Below are 18,065 nucleotides of genomic sequence, written 5' to 3' on the forward strand. Positions count from 1 at the left end.
GTTTAAGGTTGAAGACAAAGAGTATGTATTGTTTTACCGTTGATATGGTACATACGTTTTGGGAACTGTAAAAACGTAATACGTGGAATGGCGTTCTATTTACTCACTACAGAACTTAAACATACATTAATACATTGACTGCTTACTGTGTATGTTCCTCCATGTTCTTCCATGTGCAACCAACGATTAGAGCATAGTGAGGACAGTTTATTCTTGTGATAATAATAAGCAGCAGCTATGAATAAAACACATATTATATATATGTCATATGATATATATATATGTGTGTGTATATATATGTATACACACACACACACACACACACACACACACATATACAACAGTCCTTGGAGGGAGGTGCTATTATTTACTATATTTAATACAGTAGGAACAAATCTTTACTATCATGGATGTCAATTCTCTTGGGGTGAAGTGCTGAAATCTATTGTTCGATTTGAGCTGCATTGACCCTACGCTAGCACAGCCTATATAGGTAATGTTAGTAAGTATTCTGTTAGTGGTCTAATATTATCAGTAGATGTCTAAGCCAATGCCTTGTTCCCAGAGAGCAGCATTACACACAGATGATGAGTCACTGCCCTTGAGTAAACTGTTGTAGACATTATCAGTGTAGTCTTCCCATTTGTTCTCTCATTTCAGTTTGCGATATCAATAGCACCTAGTTATGACATATGGTGAAGTCCCATTGTGCACATAAGGTGATCATGAAATAAACACATTACTACATTAGGACTGAAACAAGACAATTATCCTTATTCTACTGCAAATCCTTGTTTCTGGCCCTATTTCCATAGTCTGAGAACCTGTGATATCAAATTTAATATTTAAATTTGTGAATGGTTGTTTGTGAATAAAGCACAATACTTATTTTTATGTAACTAGAATTGCTGTATCTCCATGTTAATGCTTTTCTTATACTGAACAATCTCCATAATGTCTGGTGATATGTATATATTCAATAGTTTATTTGGACACTAATCCTTTCTACTGCATTTGAGTGTTTTATTATTAAATAAGTTCATGATTATGTGTACCAAGCTCACTCTCCCTCTCTCTCCTTCTCTCTCTACTGTCCAGTCCTCTCCACAGTATACAACAATCTCCGTCACTTCTGGCCTTCACATATGCTCATACTTTGGCCTGGAGACACTTTCTCTCAATCTGTCTTCCTCAGCTAGTAATTTTTACTGAACCATCGAATTTCAGATTCAGTGTTCCTTTGTCTTGGAAATATTGCTTTCTTTCCCCCATGCTGTTAGCTGCTTTATATATCTCCTCTTGAGCATGCCTCTAACACAGTCCTTGCCAAGATGGGTACCTAATTTTTCCAGGTTTAATTTTTTTCTCTGCAAACAATCCTGCAGGTTGATTTTATATCTATGCCCTTGGTGCTTAGAGTATCAAGTACATAGCCGTTTGTTAACAAATATTTGTTGAATGAATGAATGAAATAGAGGGGAGGAAGGAAAGAAGGAAGGAAAGAAGTAAGGAAGTAAATATGAAGAAATGGTATTTTGAATAGCAGGCACTCTTGGTTTCTCAGTGTCTGTCCCCTTGTTCACTGTCCCTTTCTTGATGGAACTCTAATTTTTCATGTATTCTCCCTTCACTATGCTTTGCTGACCTTCACTATGGGGGTGTCTATCTTCAGCCCCATAACCTGAATCTATTTAAGCTCATCCAGTCATGTAGGCTTACCTTTTTTGATCAGTGATGGGTGTAAGCATTAACACATGACACAATTTTAGCCATTTAAATGTGAAATGAAATTCTGGGAAGATACTAGAATTCTTTTTTTCACTGTTGAGAAGCTCCTACAAGAAGGGAATTCCCTTTTTCCTCTTGATGTTGTCATAACTACATGTGATTTCTAGCTCAAGGAAAACCCACACACTAAGAAGAGTATATCATTTAGAACAGGCTGGGTGATGCTACAGTAACAATACGCCTGAAAAATCACAGTGGCTTCAAAGAACACAGTTTATTTCTTGTTCACTCCACATGTCCATCCAATGACACAGTGACTCAGGAACCCAATGGTACAAAGGGTTCATTTCAACACAATTGCAGAGGAATAAGAAAGAGGGCATAGTGAACAGTGCACTTCAAATGCCCGAAGGTAACCAACATCCCTTCTACTTAATTACATTGCCCAAAGAAAGTCACATGGCCATAGCTTAGTTTGTCAGGGGGGATGCATAATCACCCTTTTAGAGAGGAGCATCAAACATTTGTGAAAAATAATACAGGCTACCGAAGTTTGCAACGCAGAAATATGGAAAGAGCCCAGTCCCTAATGAAGTTCTCGAACTGCCAAATTAACCAACTAATGAAGTCACTTCCAGGATTTTTTTTATGTAAGATAAAACATGTTTTGTTTTGTTTCCTGTTAGTTGCAGGAAAGATATTAACTGATTCAGCTTTATTGTAATGTTCTCCTTCTTAGTTTCTCTATTTCTGTCATTCAAGTGAGACAGAAGTTACTTTTCCTTTCAGAAACTCTGTTTCATTCTCTTGATCACTGTTGTCCTTTACTTTCCATGCCCCTCTTCCACCATTTAAAACAAAACTTAGCATTTCAATCTTTGTATACCAGGACTTTAAGATCTTTATCCAGGCTGCCCATATCACCTTGCTCCTCACCCCACCCATTCCTCAATACGTAATGCTCCATTTTTCACTCTGTTAAAAGCTCTCCCACATGCCCATGCCTTCCTCCCTCCGATATGTCGCCTTCATGTCATCTTGCGTTCAATGTTATCTTTCTTTTACTTTCTAATAAAAGTCTGTCCATAAAAAAATATATGAAGTAATATTCCCCCAAGCATGTCTCAACATATATTTTCATGAAGATAGTATTTTAGATCTATCAGATTAACCAGTACACAATAAAAATAAATAGCAGTTGATATATAAGAATAAATAAATCTTATTATGTTCTTATCATTTAGTAGTAATTCAACAATTTATGATGATGTAAGTGGTGTGTACACAAAGGACATATTTTAAACAACAAGATTGTTCTTTTTATTTGTCATTTGAAAAATCCTATCAATTTTCTAAAACCAAAAATATATTTAAAATGTTATTTATATTTTAAACACTGGGAAAGAATAGGTATTTCAGATAATTGTGGACAGTCATGGATTTTAATTTTTTTTTTAGTTAATCCTAAAATTAAGATAATTAAAAATTGATAGAATTAAAATTTAAGAAGAGTTAAGTTTAGTTTAAAAACCTAATAATATTTTAGAAAATAATATTAAATGATGTGTTGGCAAATTGAAAAAGTGATCATCCTTAGAAAAATTGTTTGATGTATTTGGTGCTTGAAAATTAAACGTGTGTACACACACACACACACACACCGTTTATAGGTAAATTGAAGTCACATCTTTTCTGTTTTTAATAGGTTTGACTATCTTTCTAAGGTCTTTACAGTATTTTCAGTATTATTTCTCAAATTCTACAATTAGAGGTCCAATTTCCTACAGACCTGACAACTAGTTAGGTTAATTTTCACATCTCCACACAATTTTAAATTGCTTTTACTTTGCATATATAGGTGCATTAAATGTCTATTGACTACCTAGTAGGAAAATAGAATCTTAAATGCATAAATAGGTATAAATTTCAACATGTGATAAAGGCTATGAAGGAAATGAAAAGTCATATGAAAGGTAATTTTAAAATAATACTATGAATCATTGTTTACATTTGGTTAATCAAGAAAGCATCTCAGAAGAAATTATATTTAAACTAGGACCTGAATGATAATTACAAAAGATTGAAGTTAAGAAATAACATGTGTTATAATACTTTAATATTTCCTGTATGCCATTTTGTTTTTCCTTCGAATAGATACACATATACTTATTTGATTCATTTTTACCAGCCTCTCATTGTATTACTTTAAGTTATAAGAAAATGTAGTTTAGTTCCTTCAGCTTCCTGCAATCAAAATCGTTTAAGGCTCAATACTTTATGTAGCAGCTAAAAAAATTAATTATAGGTAGAAAGCAATATCCTTACTTATAAGAGCATGAACTAATACGTGAGTTTATAAGCCATATACAAAATTTAAAGCCTGCTGTCAAATCTTCTTCATCATTAGAGAATCAATCTATTTGAGAAACTAACATTATCCTATCAAAATATTTGTATATAAACATCGTATATGTTTATTTTCTATATCAAGACCCAATATTATTCACACCCACTTATAAAAGGACTGTGCATCATGTTTACTGTCAGGTTGTATAGCTTTTGATTTACAGAGGATTATACACTGACAGGTAATCTGAAGTACCATGTGTTTTTGAGAATTAAAGAAGAAACCCATCTCTCTCCAGAGAGTAAAATGGGTGAGGTGGTGAGTTAATGAATTAAAACGTTAAAGAACTTGTGAAGTCTTGGGAGATAATGCCTGAAAAGAAGATTAAAGCCAGCTATGGTATATTGTTCTGATAAAATGAAAAGTGTAGCTAGGCTGGCCATAAGCAATTTGTGTAAACAGAAACTGAATCAGGAAAATAGAAAAGACAGTAGAGAGTAGGTGTGTGAAGAATTTAGTGTATAGTAGGTACTTGGCTAATTCCTTTCACTCCAAACTGATTAAAAAAAGAAAAATCTTTGTATTGATAAAATATTTTTTCTCCTAAAGGGATACCCAGTTTTCACCTTTATTAGACTTTCTAGAAAGTAAAGGTATCCTATGAGCATAATTAAAATGTTTGGCTATATATAGATAAAATATGATCTATTTTCTCAAGTAACAAAACATGGCCAGGCCAGGTTAGCAAACCTCGGCTGTAAACAGGACTCCCCAGCTGACCCAGAATCTTGTGCCTCCCTCATCCCATACCCGCCAGCGTATGTATTCCTTGTGTATTTTTAAGTGCTAAAAAAAACTTCTAGACCATCTCCTCCCACTCAGGGAGACTTCTCATATTTCATTGATCAGTTTGATTCCCTTCTACTTTCTTAAAAGACAGTTACTGGCAAGAGTAAAGCTTACTACACTTGGCATATACTAGTGGTCCTCAAATTTTATGCTGAATCAGAGACATTAGGAGGGCTTCTTAAACCCAAAGTTGCTGGGCCCCAAGTAGGTCTTGGATGCAGTTCCCAGGTGATGCTGAAGTCTTGGCAACCACGCACTGAGAGCACACTTTGACTAATACATACCGTGTTTCCCCGAAAATAAGACCTAGCCAGACCATCAGATCTAATGCATCTTTTGGAGCAAAAATTAACATAAGACCCGGTCTTATTTTACTATAATATAAGACCGGGTCTTATATAATATAATATGATATAGTATAGTATAGTATAATGTAATGCAATATAATATAATATAGCATAATTAATATAATATAATATACCAGGTCTTATATTAATTTTTGCTCTAAAAGACACATTAGAACTGGTCCAGCTAGGTCTTATTTTCAGTGAAACACGGTATCCACCTCCTGGGCCTGAGAATAAGGCGACCTTCCCAGAACAATTGGCCAAGCAGTAGAGCATGAATGCTAGGGGGTCTGCCTACAAGGGTGACACAAGGTTTCCTTCCTTCCTACCTCCCTCTTTTCTGTCTGTCTGTCTGTCTTTCTATATATTCACCTCGATGGTTGTTTTTACTTAACTCCATTTAAACCAGTCTAAGACAATTGTACATGCCTACTGACCAAACGCTGACCTTCAGAGAAGTAATTTTGCTAAATCAAAAATGTGTTTAAATAGTTCTAACTAGGTGCATAATTCCTAAGAAAAAGCCATCACTTTGCAAATTTGTTACAACTCGTTCAATAAGTCCTGCCTTTTTTTTTTTTTTTTGGTGGCAAATTATTTTTATGTGACAGATCAAGACAATCTTTAATTAAATGCTCCGTTGTCATTCCAAATAATAGAATTCCGTTGCCTATTAATTTCTCTGTAAAAGAATAAGGTATATATCTTCATCTTTGAAAAACTGTATCCTGAAGAGAAGAAATGAAAAATATGTTCATGTTTCTCACAGTGATTTGCGATGTAATTCTGTAAAGCACTGCAGTGAGCTCGCGTTGCTGTCAGGCCATGGAAGGAACCACGGCAAACCTGCCCCGCCAGATGTGCTGGTTCCCAGCTTCCTTTCATCATTCCTCAGATTTAAACACTGTGGTTGTGATTCTGACTCCTTTGGGGGGCCGGGGTTTGCAGGGCAGCTCCAAGATTCCAGGAAAGTCCCAGTTTTTTGACACTCACATTGTCAGAGGATACTGGGAGGTGCATTCTTTGGATGGTGGGGGCGGTGGTGGTCGGCATGGGAGACCCCCTGGCTTCCTGAGAGCAGAGTGGTGGCCAGCAGCTTCTCACCGGGTCCTGCCCTCCATTCCACACCCCTCTCACCGCCCCAGGATGTCTACCTGTTCTGGTTGGAGTTCTAAGTTTCACAAAGGCCATGAGCTTGCCGGTGACCAATGATGTCTTATCAAAATTCACTATATATCAGCTTTTTTCTTATAGTAACACATGCTTCACACTGGTTTGCATTTTCCTTTACTTAATAGAATATTGTGGAGCTACCGTAACAATATACAGAAATATTATACTTAATGGGAATGGTTCTTTACTTAATCAACTCCTTATGATAGATTAGTATCCAATCATTCCCTATCAACAACAACAACAACAACAACAACAACACTACAGTAAATACCCCGTATATATACAGCATTTTGCACAATTGCATGTGTATTCGGAAATAGAATGTCTGGGTCAGAGTTTATGTGCATTTTTTTTAAATCCATGATACAAGATAAAGTGTAATTTTCTCCATTAGAAACACAATTGTGTCTCTCCCTCATTCCTTAAGTTTGTGTTACCTGGTTATTTGTGTGTCTCTTTCTTTACAGTCAACCTTCTGGCATTAAAATAAATGCCTATGCTCCTTGTCTCTATTTCCTTTCTATATATTTCGCAACTCACTGGACTCAAATCTTTGTCTGGGCTCAACCACTGAAATGTTTTGGTTAGAGCAACAATGATCTAAATGTTAAATTTAACAGATCTATTTTGATTCTTTTCTCTTCACTTAAGCATTTCATACTGTCAGTCATTTCTTCTTTCTTGAATTTCTTATTATATTCCATTTTCTTAAATTTCTTGTTATATTTCACAGTACTCTATGTTTTCTTCCGTCTCTGGAGCAGCCCTCCCTTTGAACAGTGTGGATTCATTTTTCTCTTTCAGTTCCTTTGAGGTTGGTGATCTTGAGATCGTGACCTCAATTCTTTTTACTTTTCAGTGGAATTTTACTGACTTTTATAACTGTAAACTGCAAACTTCACCTCTAACCTGAGTTTTTCCATGTTTCTCTCTGCCTAGCCAGTACAGACTAGAATATTCCGCGACTTACTGAGATGTCCCTGGTGTTCCACAAGCACATACATCTCAGCTTTTGCCAACTGAAAGTGTCTCCTCTCCCAAGCCCCTCCTCTTCCGGTACGTCCTAATTTGGTGAAGCACTCCACCACTACTCAGGGCTGAAGCAGAAATATGAGTTGTTCTTAAATGCATCCCTTTTCTTACCATCCCCATCCTACCAATGGAGAAATTCTGTGGGTTCTTATCCCTTAATAGCTTTGACTGGGTCTCTACCTCTGTATCTCTGCTGCTACTTCCATAGCCTGGCCCTTGACTTTCACCTGACTCATCACAATAGCCTCCTATCTGGTCTAATTTCATTTCCTGTGGCCCTATTGGTCAATCCTTTATGCTTAGTCTTTTTTTTTTTTTAAATCATTGACGTATGACATTATATTAGTTTCAGGTGAATGACATAATATTTCAACATTTGTATATATTGTGAAATGGTTCCACAATAAGTCTAGTTAACATCCATCACCCACAGTTACAATTTTATTTTCTTGTGATGAGAACTTTTAAGATCTACTCGCTTAACAACTTTCAATATATAATACTGTATTATTAACTATAGTCACCATACTGTACATTATACCCCCAGAACTTATTTATTTTATAACTGAAAGTTTGTACTTTTGATCATCTTTACCCATTTCACCCCTATTCTCTATCCCCAACCTCTAGTAACCACCGTCTGTTTTCTTTATGAAGTGTTTTCTGTTTTTATATTCCACATTTAAATGAGATCATACAGATGGCAGATTTTTTTTTTTTAATGGCTGAATATTCCACTGGATACATACATCACAATTTCTTTACTCACTCATCCATCAATGGACACTCAGGTTGTTTCCATATCTTGGCAATGAACATGGGGTGCAGATATCTTTTCGAGTTAGTGTTTCCATTTCATTTGGATAAATACCCAGAAGTGGAATTGCTGGATCATGTGGTAGTTCTATTTTTTATTTTTTGAGGAACATACTCTTTTCCATAATGGCTGCACCGATTTACAGTCCCACATCAGTGCATAAGGGTTCCCTTTTCTCCACACCCTAGTCAATACTTGTGATTGCTGATATTTTTGATAATAGTCATTCTGACAGGTGTGGGGTGATTTCTCCTTGTGGTTTTGATTTGTATTTTTCAGAAAATTAAATATCCTTGGATATTTTTAAAGTATTATTATGAGGAACTAGAAGTGTTTTTCTTTATAGTTTTAATAAAGATGCTTTCTACAATGACAGTACAGTTAATTCGTACAGAAAATTTTAACTAAAAATGAGAAGCAACATTAATAATCTGAGACCAATTAATGTAACCTGTTAATTCGTATCCTGTATGGTGTTAATTATAACAAGAGGATTCAAGAGCCGATCACTTCATGATAAATCTGCTTCTGCACAGGACAGGCCACTCACTCCAAGTCTCTGTACCGCGTCCACATGCTCTCAGAAGGGTGTCAGGAATTGCATGACCGCAACAACACAAAATCTTTTTCTTAGAAGAATAATTAAAAGCAGATAGTCTGCTAACTCTTAATACTTCTGCTGATTTAGCAGATGAACAGCTCTTCTTGCACTTAGTATTATTATATTCTGCATTTGTGGAGATGCAGATGCGATGTCCTCTTTTGGAAAACATACATCAAACTTAAATTTGCATAATATGGAAAATGGATCGTTCACTTAAGAACATAAAGAGTTTGCATTGTGTTTTAGCCACGTACAAATTCATCTTCATTTATAGTTGTATGATAATCATAACAGTTAATTGCAGAAATGCGTGAGTTCCAGATGAAGAGATCCATCGTCTGAATTCTTCCTGAAATGCTTTTCTCCTTTGTCAAAAGAAGTTGCTACTCTTCTGACTTTATGAAGGTAAATTATAAACAATGGAATCCTTGTGTTCTTTTGAAAGGAACTGTTGGACCTTCAACATGCCCACCATGAACTAAGCAGACAGTGCCAGGCGAAAACAGAGCTGACTCATGCAAACAACCGCGGGGATCAAAACGAAGCCGAAGTAAAGAAACTGAGATTTCGAGTGGAAGAACTAAAACAGAGACTCGACCAAAAAGAAGACAAGGTACCTTATAAGACAACCTATGCTAAACAGCTTCAAAATAATTTTTTATAGCATATAGAAAACAAGTTCCTCCTGTATTAACATATATCATTAAGTGGGATCCATTTTAAACACTAATAAAAAAGTATCACTGTCAGGAAAGAGAAAAATGTTACATAGACAATGAATGTGCTCACTTTTGTGGTGCGAACAGTGTATTTTTTCATGCACGTCCTAGAGCTTCTATCAAAGTTTCAGAAATAGCCAAAGTAGAACCAATGAATCACTGAGGTAGGAATTTGTAAAAATTTATCGTGCGCGCACCAAAAAGATAGTTTGCAAACCAGGAGTACTCAAAGCCAACATGGAATGAGGCTCAGGAGTATACAGTTATACAACAGCTTCTAGACCAAGGAGGGGTGGTCTGGCCTGTTTATTCTTTATAGTGATTGGATACAATGTTAGAATTTTCAGTGGTTACCTCATATTGACCTTGGGAAATCAAGTTCTGTCCATGATTTCACATAAGCAAGAAATGACCAAGATTAAGTTAGTCTTGCAAAATAAGCTAAATTAAGCTTTGTTTGTGTGACTAAACTGGTTCTGTCTGCTCAGGGAACCTAATAATATTATATGTCAACTGCAATCGACAAAAAACATATTGAATAAAAAGAAGGAATAAATACAAAATATTTATGAAATCTAACTTGGCAGATGTTGCAAGGGGTTTCTATTCTGCCCGTGGAAAATGCTTCTTTATTTGGCCCAGGTTCTGCTCCCTGAAAATAGCTGTCTGTTCTGTAGTTTCCTGTGGTCCTTGGTTCTACTCCCCAGGAGGTCCTTTATTATATGATTATTATATACCATAGCCATATTTGCATATGGCAGTGGAGGCTGAGAGCATGCTCAGTCACCTACCTGCCATGGCATATATGGAGGAATGAAAGACTATTTCCAATCTTGAGAAACCAGTCTCTTTTATGTCACCTGTAATTTTCACAAAAATGTCGACGTCTTTTTTTCTATTTGATTCCAGTAAATTCCACAGGTCTACTGTCATATCTACAATTCTTTTGGAGACATTCCACTGTCTGAGTTATGTGCATTCCCTTGAATTTATAAGATATTCTGGTAGGGGCACAATCTCATTTTCTTCTCCCTGGTGCTATTTTATTCAGCTTAAAGAATTTACAGGGAAAGACCTTAACAGACACAGAACTTTTAACAGGCTTGATGGCCACACCATAGATTCAGTCCTTGCCAAGAAGCTCAGCTTTAATTGACCGTTGGTGTTCAAAGGTATTCTAAGTTTTATATTTTACCATTTGAAAATGAAAATCAGACCCTAGAACTCACAGCACTGCTTAAATGTCTGTAATACCTTTCATATCTCTTCGAAAACTCGACTATTCTTTTGAGTTATCTTTCTTGTATATACTTGTCAAATGCACCAAGAGCAAGCAGGAAATACCAGCTACATACCTATTGTCCGACAACCCATAACCTCCTTCTGTACGTCATCTGTCTCCCAGGGTATTGTGGGAAACTAATGTGCCAGATGTTTCAAGACTCCATCAAATGGGGTGCCATCATTCCAACCTCCAGTAAGTTTCCTCACCATCTACTTTTGGCACTGGAGCCAATTTCACGTAATTTAAATTTTTGTTGTTGTTTTAATGACCATCACAGATCATTAAGTGTTCCTGTAGTGACAAACAAATTCAAAATGTTTTTTCCTATAGTAGATTTTTTTAATTTAAAACATTCACACCTTGTATATCACATATAATGACAAAATGTAATTGAAACAAATACCATGGTACAGGACCCATTACATATACTCAGATACCCACATTTAAATATCAAAACAACTGACCACTTTAATAAATATGTCTAGTAAATAATATAATGCAGTAAGCAAAGTTGTTAGAACAGATGCAAACTGAACTCACAAGTTTACGTCTGTAGAAGTAAGGTGTATAATATACACAATTACTAGTCTTAGTAATGTGTAAGGGGTGTTCTGCTCTGTAGCACTAGTTTCGGGAAGGCTTAAAGGACAGAATGAGATAAGCTTTGCCAAAGTATCTTTTAAATTTTGTGAAACAATATCACATCACATAAAGAAGGAACAATAAAGGGAAAAATTCAACTATCACCGCACTGTGGTATTATATTACTTCAATATAGTAACTTCCAACACTTAGGTAATTCTATGCATAATTTCCATCATTGTTTGCAAATAATGTACTCTGCTTTGTCAATATAACCAGTTTTCATGTTGCGATGCAGTAATATTTGATTCCTTGGATGTAAATTTATTTAATCAATTAATCCTTCCTCATGGAAAGTCATTTGGATTTTATTTTCCCAACATAACTCCACTATGACTACTTTTATGTAGAGACCCCTTTTCTTATTGGGAAAAAAAAGTTTTGTAAGTGGAATTCTTTGGTTGAAGGATATGAATGTAATATATCTTTTCATATGTACAGTATTACCCATTTTCTATGCTTACTCTTGACTTTTGTCTATTTTTTAGTCATAGCTTCTGTAAATACGTGGACTTTCAAAATTGTGAATAGTTTTGTGTTAAAAGAAATGTAAATCAGGGGTAAAGTAGTGCCCAGCCTGTAATGCGTATAATTCACAAGCCATGCTACAGAGGATGAGAGTTAGCACATAGTAATTGCAAAATAAAAGTTCTATGACAAGGAGAAGAATCACCTACCTTTTAGATGACATTTATGCTTTAAGTAATTCATAGATTTCTTCATTAAACTAGCATTTATTGATTCAGGTGCTAAGTACAATTCTAGATATAAGATAATAAAGATAGATAACATATATTCCCAGTGTAAGGGTTAACGTCTAATACAATGATTTTCTAACCAAGCTGCATATAGAAACACTTTGGAAGATTTTAAAATACTCATATGTAAGTCTCATCTCCAGAATCCGAGTCAATTTGTATGGATGGGGCCTGTATATGAGTATCATTTAAAAGCTTCTGAGATGATTTTAATGCTTAGTCAAATGTCAGAAGCACTGGTCTAATGAGAAAAGGCTACCACCATTACTTTTCAAATCCATAATTTTGGTCTCTACTGAACACACATTTGTGATAACAGATTTTACCAGTAGAAAATACAATGGCTAGCCACTGAGAACCCCATTATAGTTGGTACCTGTTAGAACTGTAATATGCAAAATTAATAGAAGCCTTCTACTTTTGATAGAATTTCAAGAGATGGAAAATGACTTAAACAGAGAGAATAAGATACTCATGGGTGCTGTAAGTTCACATGGAAACTCAGTGTTTTGCTAAATGCATTGCCAGTATGGATTTACACTTAGCAATTATCAGCTTATTATTACAGCTTAGCTAATTCTGGCCTCACATTGTAATGCTTTCTGGTGTCAAAAAGGTGGATCTTTTCAAAAGTCTGATATCATCAGCAATGATGAATGTGAGAGACACTTTGCTTAAACCCACAGAACATTAATTATCTAAATTAGCTTATTTTTAAACAAGTCTTTATTTGGAAGGACCGAGAAATCCTTTCCTAGACCTAAATATATTTTGGTAAAATCTCATTAATTTACACCCTGCTAATTTTAAGAACTGAAGTTCACATTTATCTATGAAAAAGATGTGGTAAGTGTTTCAGGTAAGATTAGAAAGAAACAACAAAGAAAGAGGCCAGATGCAAGTTCACACTGGGACAAGCATTAAACACAGACCCAGAATCTGAACAAAACTGTCAAAACCTCCCAGTTCATTTAATATTTAGGACTTTCTAACCTTTATGTTAGAAAGTATTTGTGTTCTTAAGTGGTTTTTATCGTAGCAGAGGGTATTCAAACACAAATAGATGTAGTTAAACGTAACTAAATGTCAAGATGGTGGTATTCACAAATTGGTTCCCAGAAACAATTTGCCCTGTTTCTTTTCCTTCCGTTGCATGAGGGCCACTTGTAATTACATGTTTGTTTTAATTATTTATTGTCTGACAGCCCAACTGCAGTCGATGAGCAAGGACCAGCTCCGACTGTGCCCCTACAGTGCCAGCGTTCAGTAGAGCTGTCTTGGATGTGTCTAAAATGAAGCCACCATAGGCACAATGGCACGGGAAAAAATCCAGCAACCCAGTGTTTCTGTATTTCTAATTGAAATCATTCTAATAACCTCATTCCACGTTCATGGATAATTTGAAGGCGACCATTTCCCATAATCATGTATCATGGCTTTGTTCTCTCTTCACCTCACCAGCCACCGCCACTGCCCAGCACTTCCGCTCCGCTTCAGAACTTAGGAATAGAACAAACCCATCATGCAGCCATCTTCTCAGCCAAAATGTGTGTAAGTTGTGTGAGTAGAAAATGTGGCCTGAGACAGGAGCTGAGTAAAACCAAGAAGTTTTAAGGCCTGTTATATGGAATGGCTTACTCCACAATATTTTGTGAGCTTTTTCTTGCCTAACTTTTGGCTTTGCTTTCTTTGTAAAAGTGAGAATCCTCTTTGGATTTCTTGCAGTTAGCGAAAACAGGTACTGATGCAGGTCTTTCGTGTGAGAATTTCCCCGGGGAAACAAAGCTGTTACACCACTACAGTAGGTCTTTCCTCAAAGCCAAGTGGTAGAGCAGGATGTAATGGAGGGTCTCAGCTCCTGCTCCCCGCACAAAAACGCAGGATATGGCGAAGCCAAAAAGGAACAACAACGGAGCCATAGAGGGGGGAGTCATACCACTATATTCTCACTGGTGGCTGCTTGAGACACAAATCCAAACATCTGCCAGTACCCCAACGAGGGGTCTTCCTGCACCCAAGTCTTGCTGGTGGCCGGGCGAGGCACAGGAAGTAGGATCCACATGATCCACAATCCTCCATCCACACTTGCTAACCCCACTTGCTAGCCACAATCCACCATCTGCTTCTCTGCCATCCAACCAACCCCCTTGCCAGCGTAGCCACAGCAGTTATATTAGTGGCTAATGGCTAACTGGTAGCAGCTGATGGCACCCAGCCACAGCGAATGGCCATCTAATGACCAAGCCAGCACCTTTCCACGTGAGACTGAGAGCCTGCAAACTGCTCTCTGGGACTCTGTCCCCACACAGGAACTTTCAGAAAGCGGGCCTTATGCCATTTTGGCTTATGAACATTTTCATGGGAATGGTCTAAATTCAGATAGTGGGGGAAACTGTGTGTGTACATACATGTATATTTAAAGATTTTTATATATAAAATGTTTAAAATAAACCAACTCCCTTTCAGCACACATTCCATTGCCGCTATTACAAAATTTTGCTTCTTCACAACCTTCATTCTCTCTCTAATCACACCAGTGATATTCTGACCACCGCCTCTTTATCAAAACAAAAATTGTCAAAGTCACAACTGTACTCCATACTTTTAAAGCCAGCGGTCGATTCTGAGTGTTCATCTTTTTCAACACATCATAGTAATTTGACACAGCCAGTAAGTTCCATTCTGAAAGTAATTTACTCACCAGGCTTTTAGAAGAATCAGCGTTTCTTGGGTTTCACCTTCACCTTCTGGATCTCAATTTCGTTGATTTCTCCTCATGTCTCCAATTCCACCTGTGCGAGTGTCTCCACAGTATCCTTTCACTTACCTGTACCCAGCTAACTCATCCCGGTGGGGATGACGTGAAGCCTCATGGCTTTAGATGCCATCTCTCTGCTGACAACTCCCAAATTTATATCTTTAAACCTGCTCCTCTAGCTATTCCATTGCTCAGGAGACCTTTTGACTCGTCTCTTCCTCCCTCACTCCATATAAGATTAAGCTTCACCTTCTTTGTCTTATATTCCTAATACATCAAAAGTGTGACCACTCGTTTCCACCCTCATGACAGCCAGCCTTGCTCATGTCACCATTATCCTTCGTTCTATGCTAATAAAATACTTGGGGTAGATGAGGTGGGGATGAGGGGTGCAGGGGCACGTGGGAACTCTTTGCTGTCCCTTCAATATTTATTCTCTAGAGTGTTTCACATTTACACAGTCTATTAAAAAGTCTCTTAAATGCCCACATGCTACAAGTCTGTTAAATGTGTAGTCAATTAAACATCTCTAGTGTTGTAGCATTTAATTTCAGTATCCATAGTACCCCCAAAAATTGCATTTCCTTTTAAGTGCTAAGTATACAAAATTAAATATTTTGCAGCATATTGTCTGTTAGAAGAATACAGTCTTCTTTGGGGAGAAAAAAAACTTACATAAAAAATATTCAAAAGGAGTATAATTACATTCCTAAATTTAGGTATATAGTAAGTAGAGTTTTCTTATAAAAGTAGTAACTGGTAGCCTATCATGGTGACAGTTTTTCACAAAATTCCTTGAATAACAGAGTGAACAAGTAACCCTTAGAAATGCAACATTTCTTTGACGGGTACAGTTTCTTTTTTTAAAAATCAGAATTTCCTTTCTATTATATATAATATACTTGGTCATCTTAATATAAAATATTTTAAGATGTTAATAGTTAAATGAGATTACACTTACCCAAATGCAGGAAAAATAGGAACTCCAAGGAGTTGCGTGATCTTTATCTCATCACATAGATGTCCAAAGTCTTTCCCTGACTTTTCTGCATGAAATGGGTTCAATTGCTGGCCTGTGTGGAGGGAAAAAATGGGTGTTGTAAAGGAAAACAGTAATTACCCTGTTGGATGGCCAATAGCATTCACAAATTTTTCCTTCCATTTCTCACTTGGCTCATTTATATGCATTTAAGGCATGTTTGTTTGCTTTCGTTTATTCACTTACCTAATATTTCCTTATTGGGAGGCTAAATGTGCTAGAACTTGTGCAGTATTAGCAAAATAAATCTCTAAAACTATTTACAGATAGTCTTAAATGAGTGAACAGAAATATTCCAAGCTGGTATCTTTTAAAGCATATAGTTATGTGACATTCTAACTGAGAAGCCCTTCATTCTCTACCATGTTGGATGATGCACTTTCCGAATTAAATGTGACTTATATGCAAGGAGATATATGTCGGATAATGTGTTTTTGGGTATGTTTCTAGAAACTTCTAGCCAAATGCAAAGGAAACCAGTCATATCATGAGCTCATCCAGCTTGGAATGCACTCTGTTAAGAAAACATTCTTTAAATCAGAAGTGTTCAATTCTGAAGGTCCCACAGAATCTTTCTGGAGGTCTCTGAGGTCAAAATTACTTTCATAATAATTTTCAGATTTTTTTTGCCATTTTTACCATATGGACTTTGTATTGATATACAAAATAAATGGCAGGTAAACCTGTTTACAGTTGGTTCCAGTGACTGAGATGGTAGGCAACAATTATGTTCAAAGAAAGGTGCAGAGAAATATTTTAAAATGTTGGAATCTGAATGTGGCTCTACTGAAAGAATGCTTACTATCTTCTCAGTTTGAGGATGAGAATGGGATTTCTATGTTAAGGAATGTGCTTTAAATATTGGTTATCTGTCTTTATCCCATCGGCACTAATAAGTCTCCTTCGACTTTTGTAATATCACTAACACTATGACTGGAAGTGATGTGTTAGAATTAAATTAAACTAAAAGTCTGCCAGCTTTCATCTATTTACTGTTTAGTGAAAGAAATGTTTTCTTTATATTTCAATACTGTGTACATTTTGTAAAGCATGACATTTCCATTTACTATTCCCTTCCTGTTATTCAAAGTAGCTTAACTTGATGATAGGGAAGAACCTAAGTTGATCATAAACTTATTTTTACTAGGGAATATGTAAACTAATATATTTAAATATTTTCACCATATTTTAAACACTTAATGTGCAGTTAATTCCTTTTTTTCTCTTATATTAAACAATTCAGTTACTGCTGTAAATGCTGATTATTTCAAATAATAGTCATCAAAATTATTCAGAGGACATTACAGTTTCCTGGTGGAGAGATATCAGGAGATATACGGCCATCAGTCCAGGTACAAAATCACTACTAAAATTATAGTAGACAAACGCAGGAAGTTTGGAACTCAGAAGCTTAAATATAATTCAACATATAATAAGGGACCCATTTCTGTTTCAGAAACATTGTTAGAAACATTGCACTTTTGGAATCCCTTCAGTTTCTTTGAAACTAACCTAAGAATGTGGCCAAAAGCCATGCTTATAGTTTACGTATGCAAAATTCATGCACTAGTCAGTATGTATCTTCTCTTAAAATGGAAGAGTATATTTTTTATTATATACTTTTCTATTTGAACCTTATTCAATGAAATAAGGATTTAGTTTGTTTTGTTCTATGCTCATATCATGTTTCTCCGAAAATAAGATCTAGCCGGACCATCAGCTCTAATGCGTCTTTTGGAGCAAAAATTCACATAAGACCCGGTCTTATGTTAATGTATGTATTATAAGACCGGGTCTCATAATATAATACAATACAATACAATACAATACAATACAACACAGTACAATACAATACAATATAACACAACATAACATAATATGATATACCAGGTATTATATTAATTTTTGCTCCAAAAGATGCGTTACAACTGATTGTCCGGCTAGGTCTTATTTTTGGGGGAAAT

The 18,065-nt window shown here is 36.0% G+C and overlaps 1 protein-coding gene across 2 annotated transcripts in view; it reads left to right on the top strand.

The window, feature by feature from the left end:
• Positions 1–18,065, top strand: part of CCDC102B (coiled-coil domain containing 102B) — a 202,167-nt gene that overhangs the window by 145,628 nt on the left and 38,474 nt on the right. For both annotated transcript variants that reach the window (XM_033087552.1, XM_033087553.1), the window contains one exon: positions 9,346–9,513. In XM_033087552.1, the coding sequence (XP_032943443.1) occupies positions 9,346–9,513 (168 nt within the window). The remainder of the gene's footprint in view (positions 1–9,345; positions 9,514–18,065) is intronic.

This window comes from Rhinolophus ferrumequinum, chromosome 19 (genome assembly GCF_004115265.2).
Source record: "Rhinolophus ferrumequinum isolate MPI-CBG mRhiFer1 chromosome 19, mRhiFer1_v1.p, whole genome shotgun sequence".
In the NCBI taxonomy this organism is placed as follows: Eukaryota; Metazoa; Chordata; class Mammalia; order Chiroptera; family Rhinolophidae; genus Rhinolophus; species Rhinolophus ferrumequinum.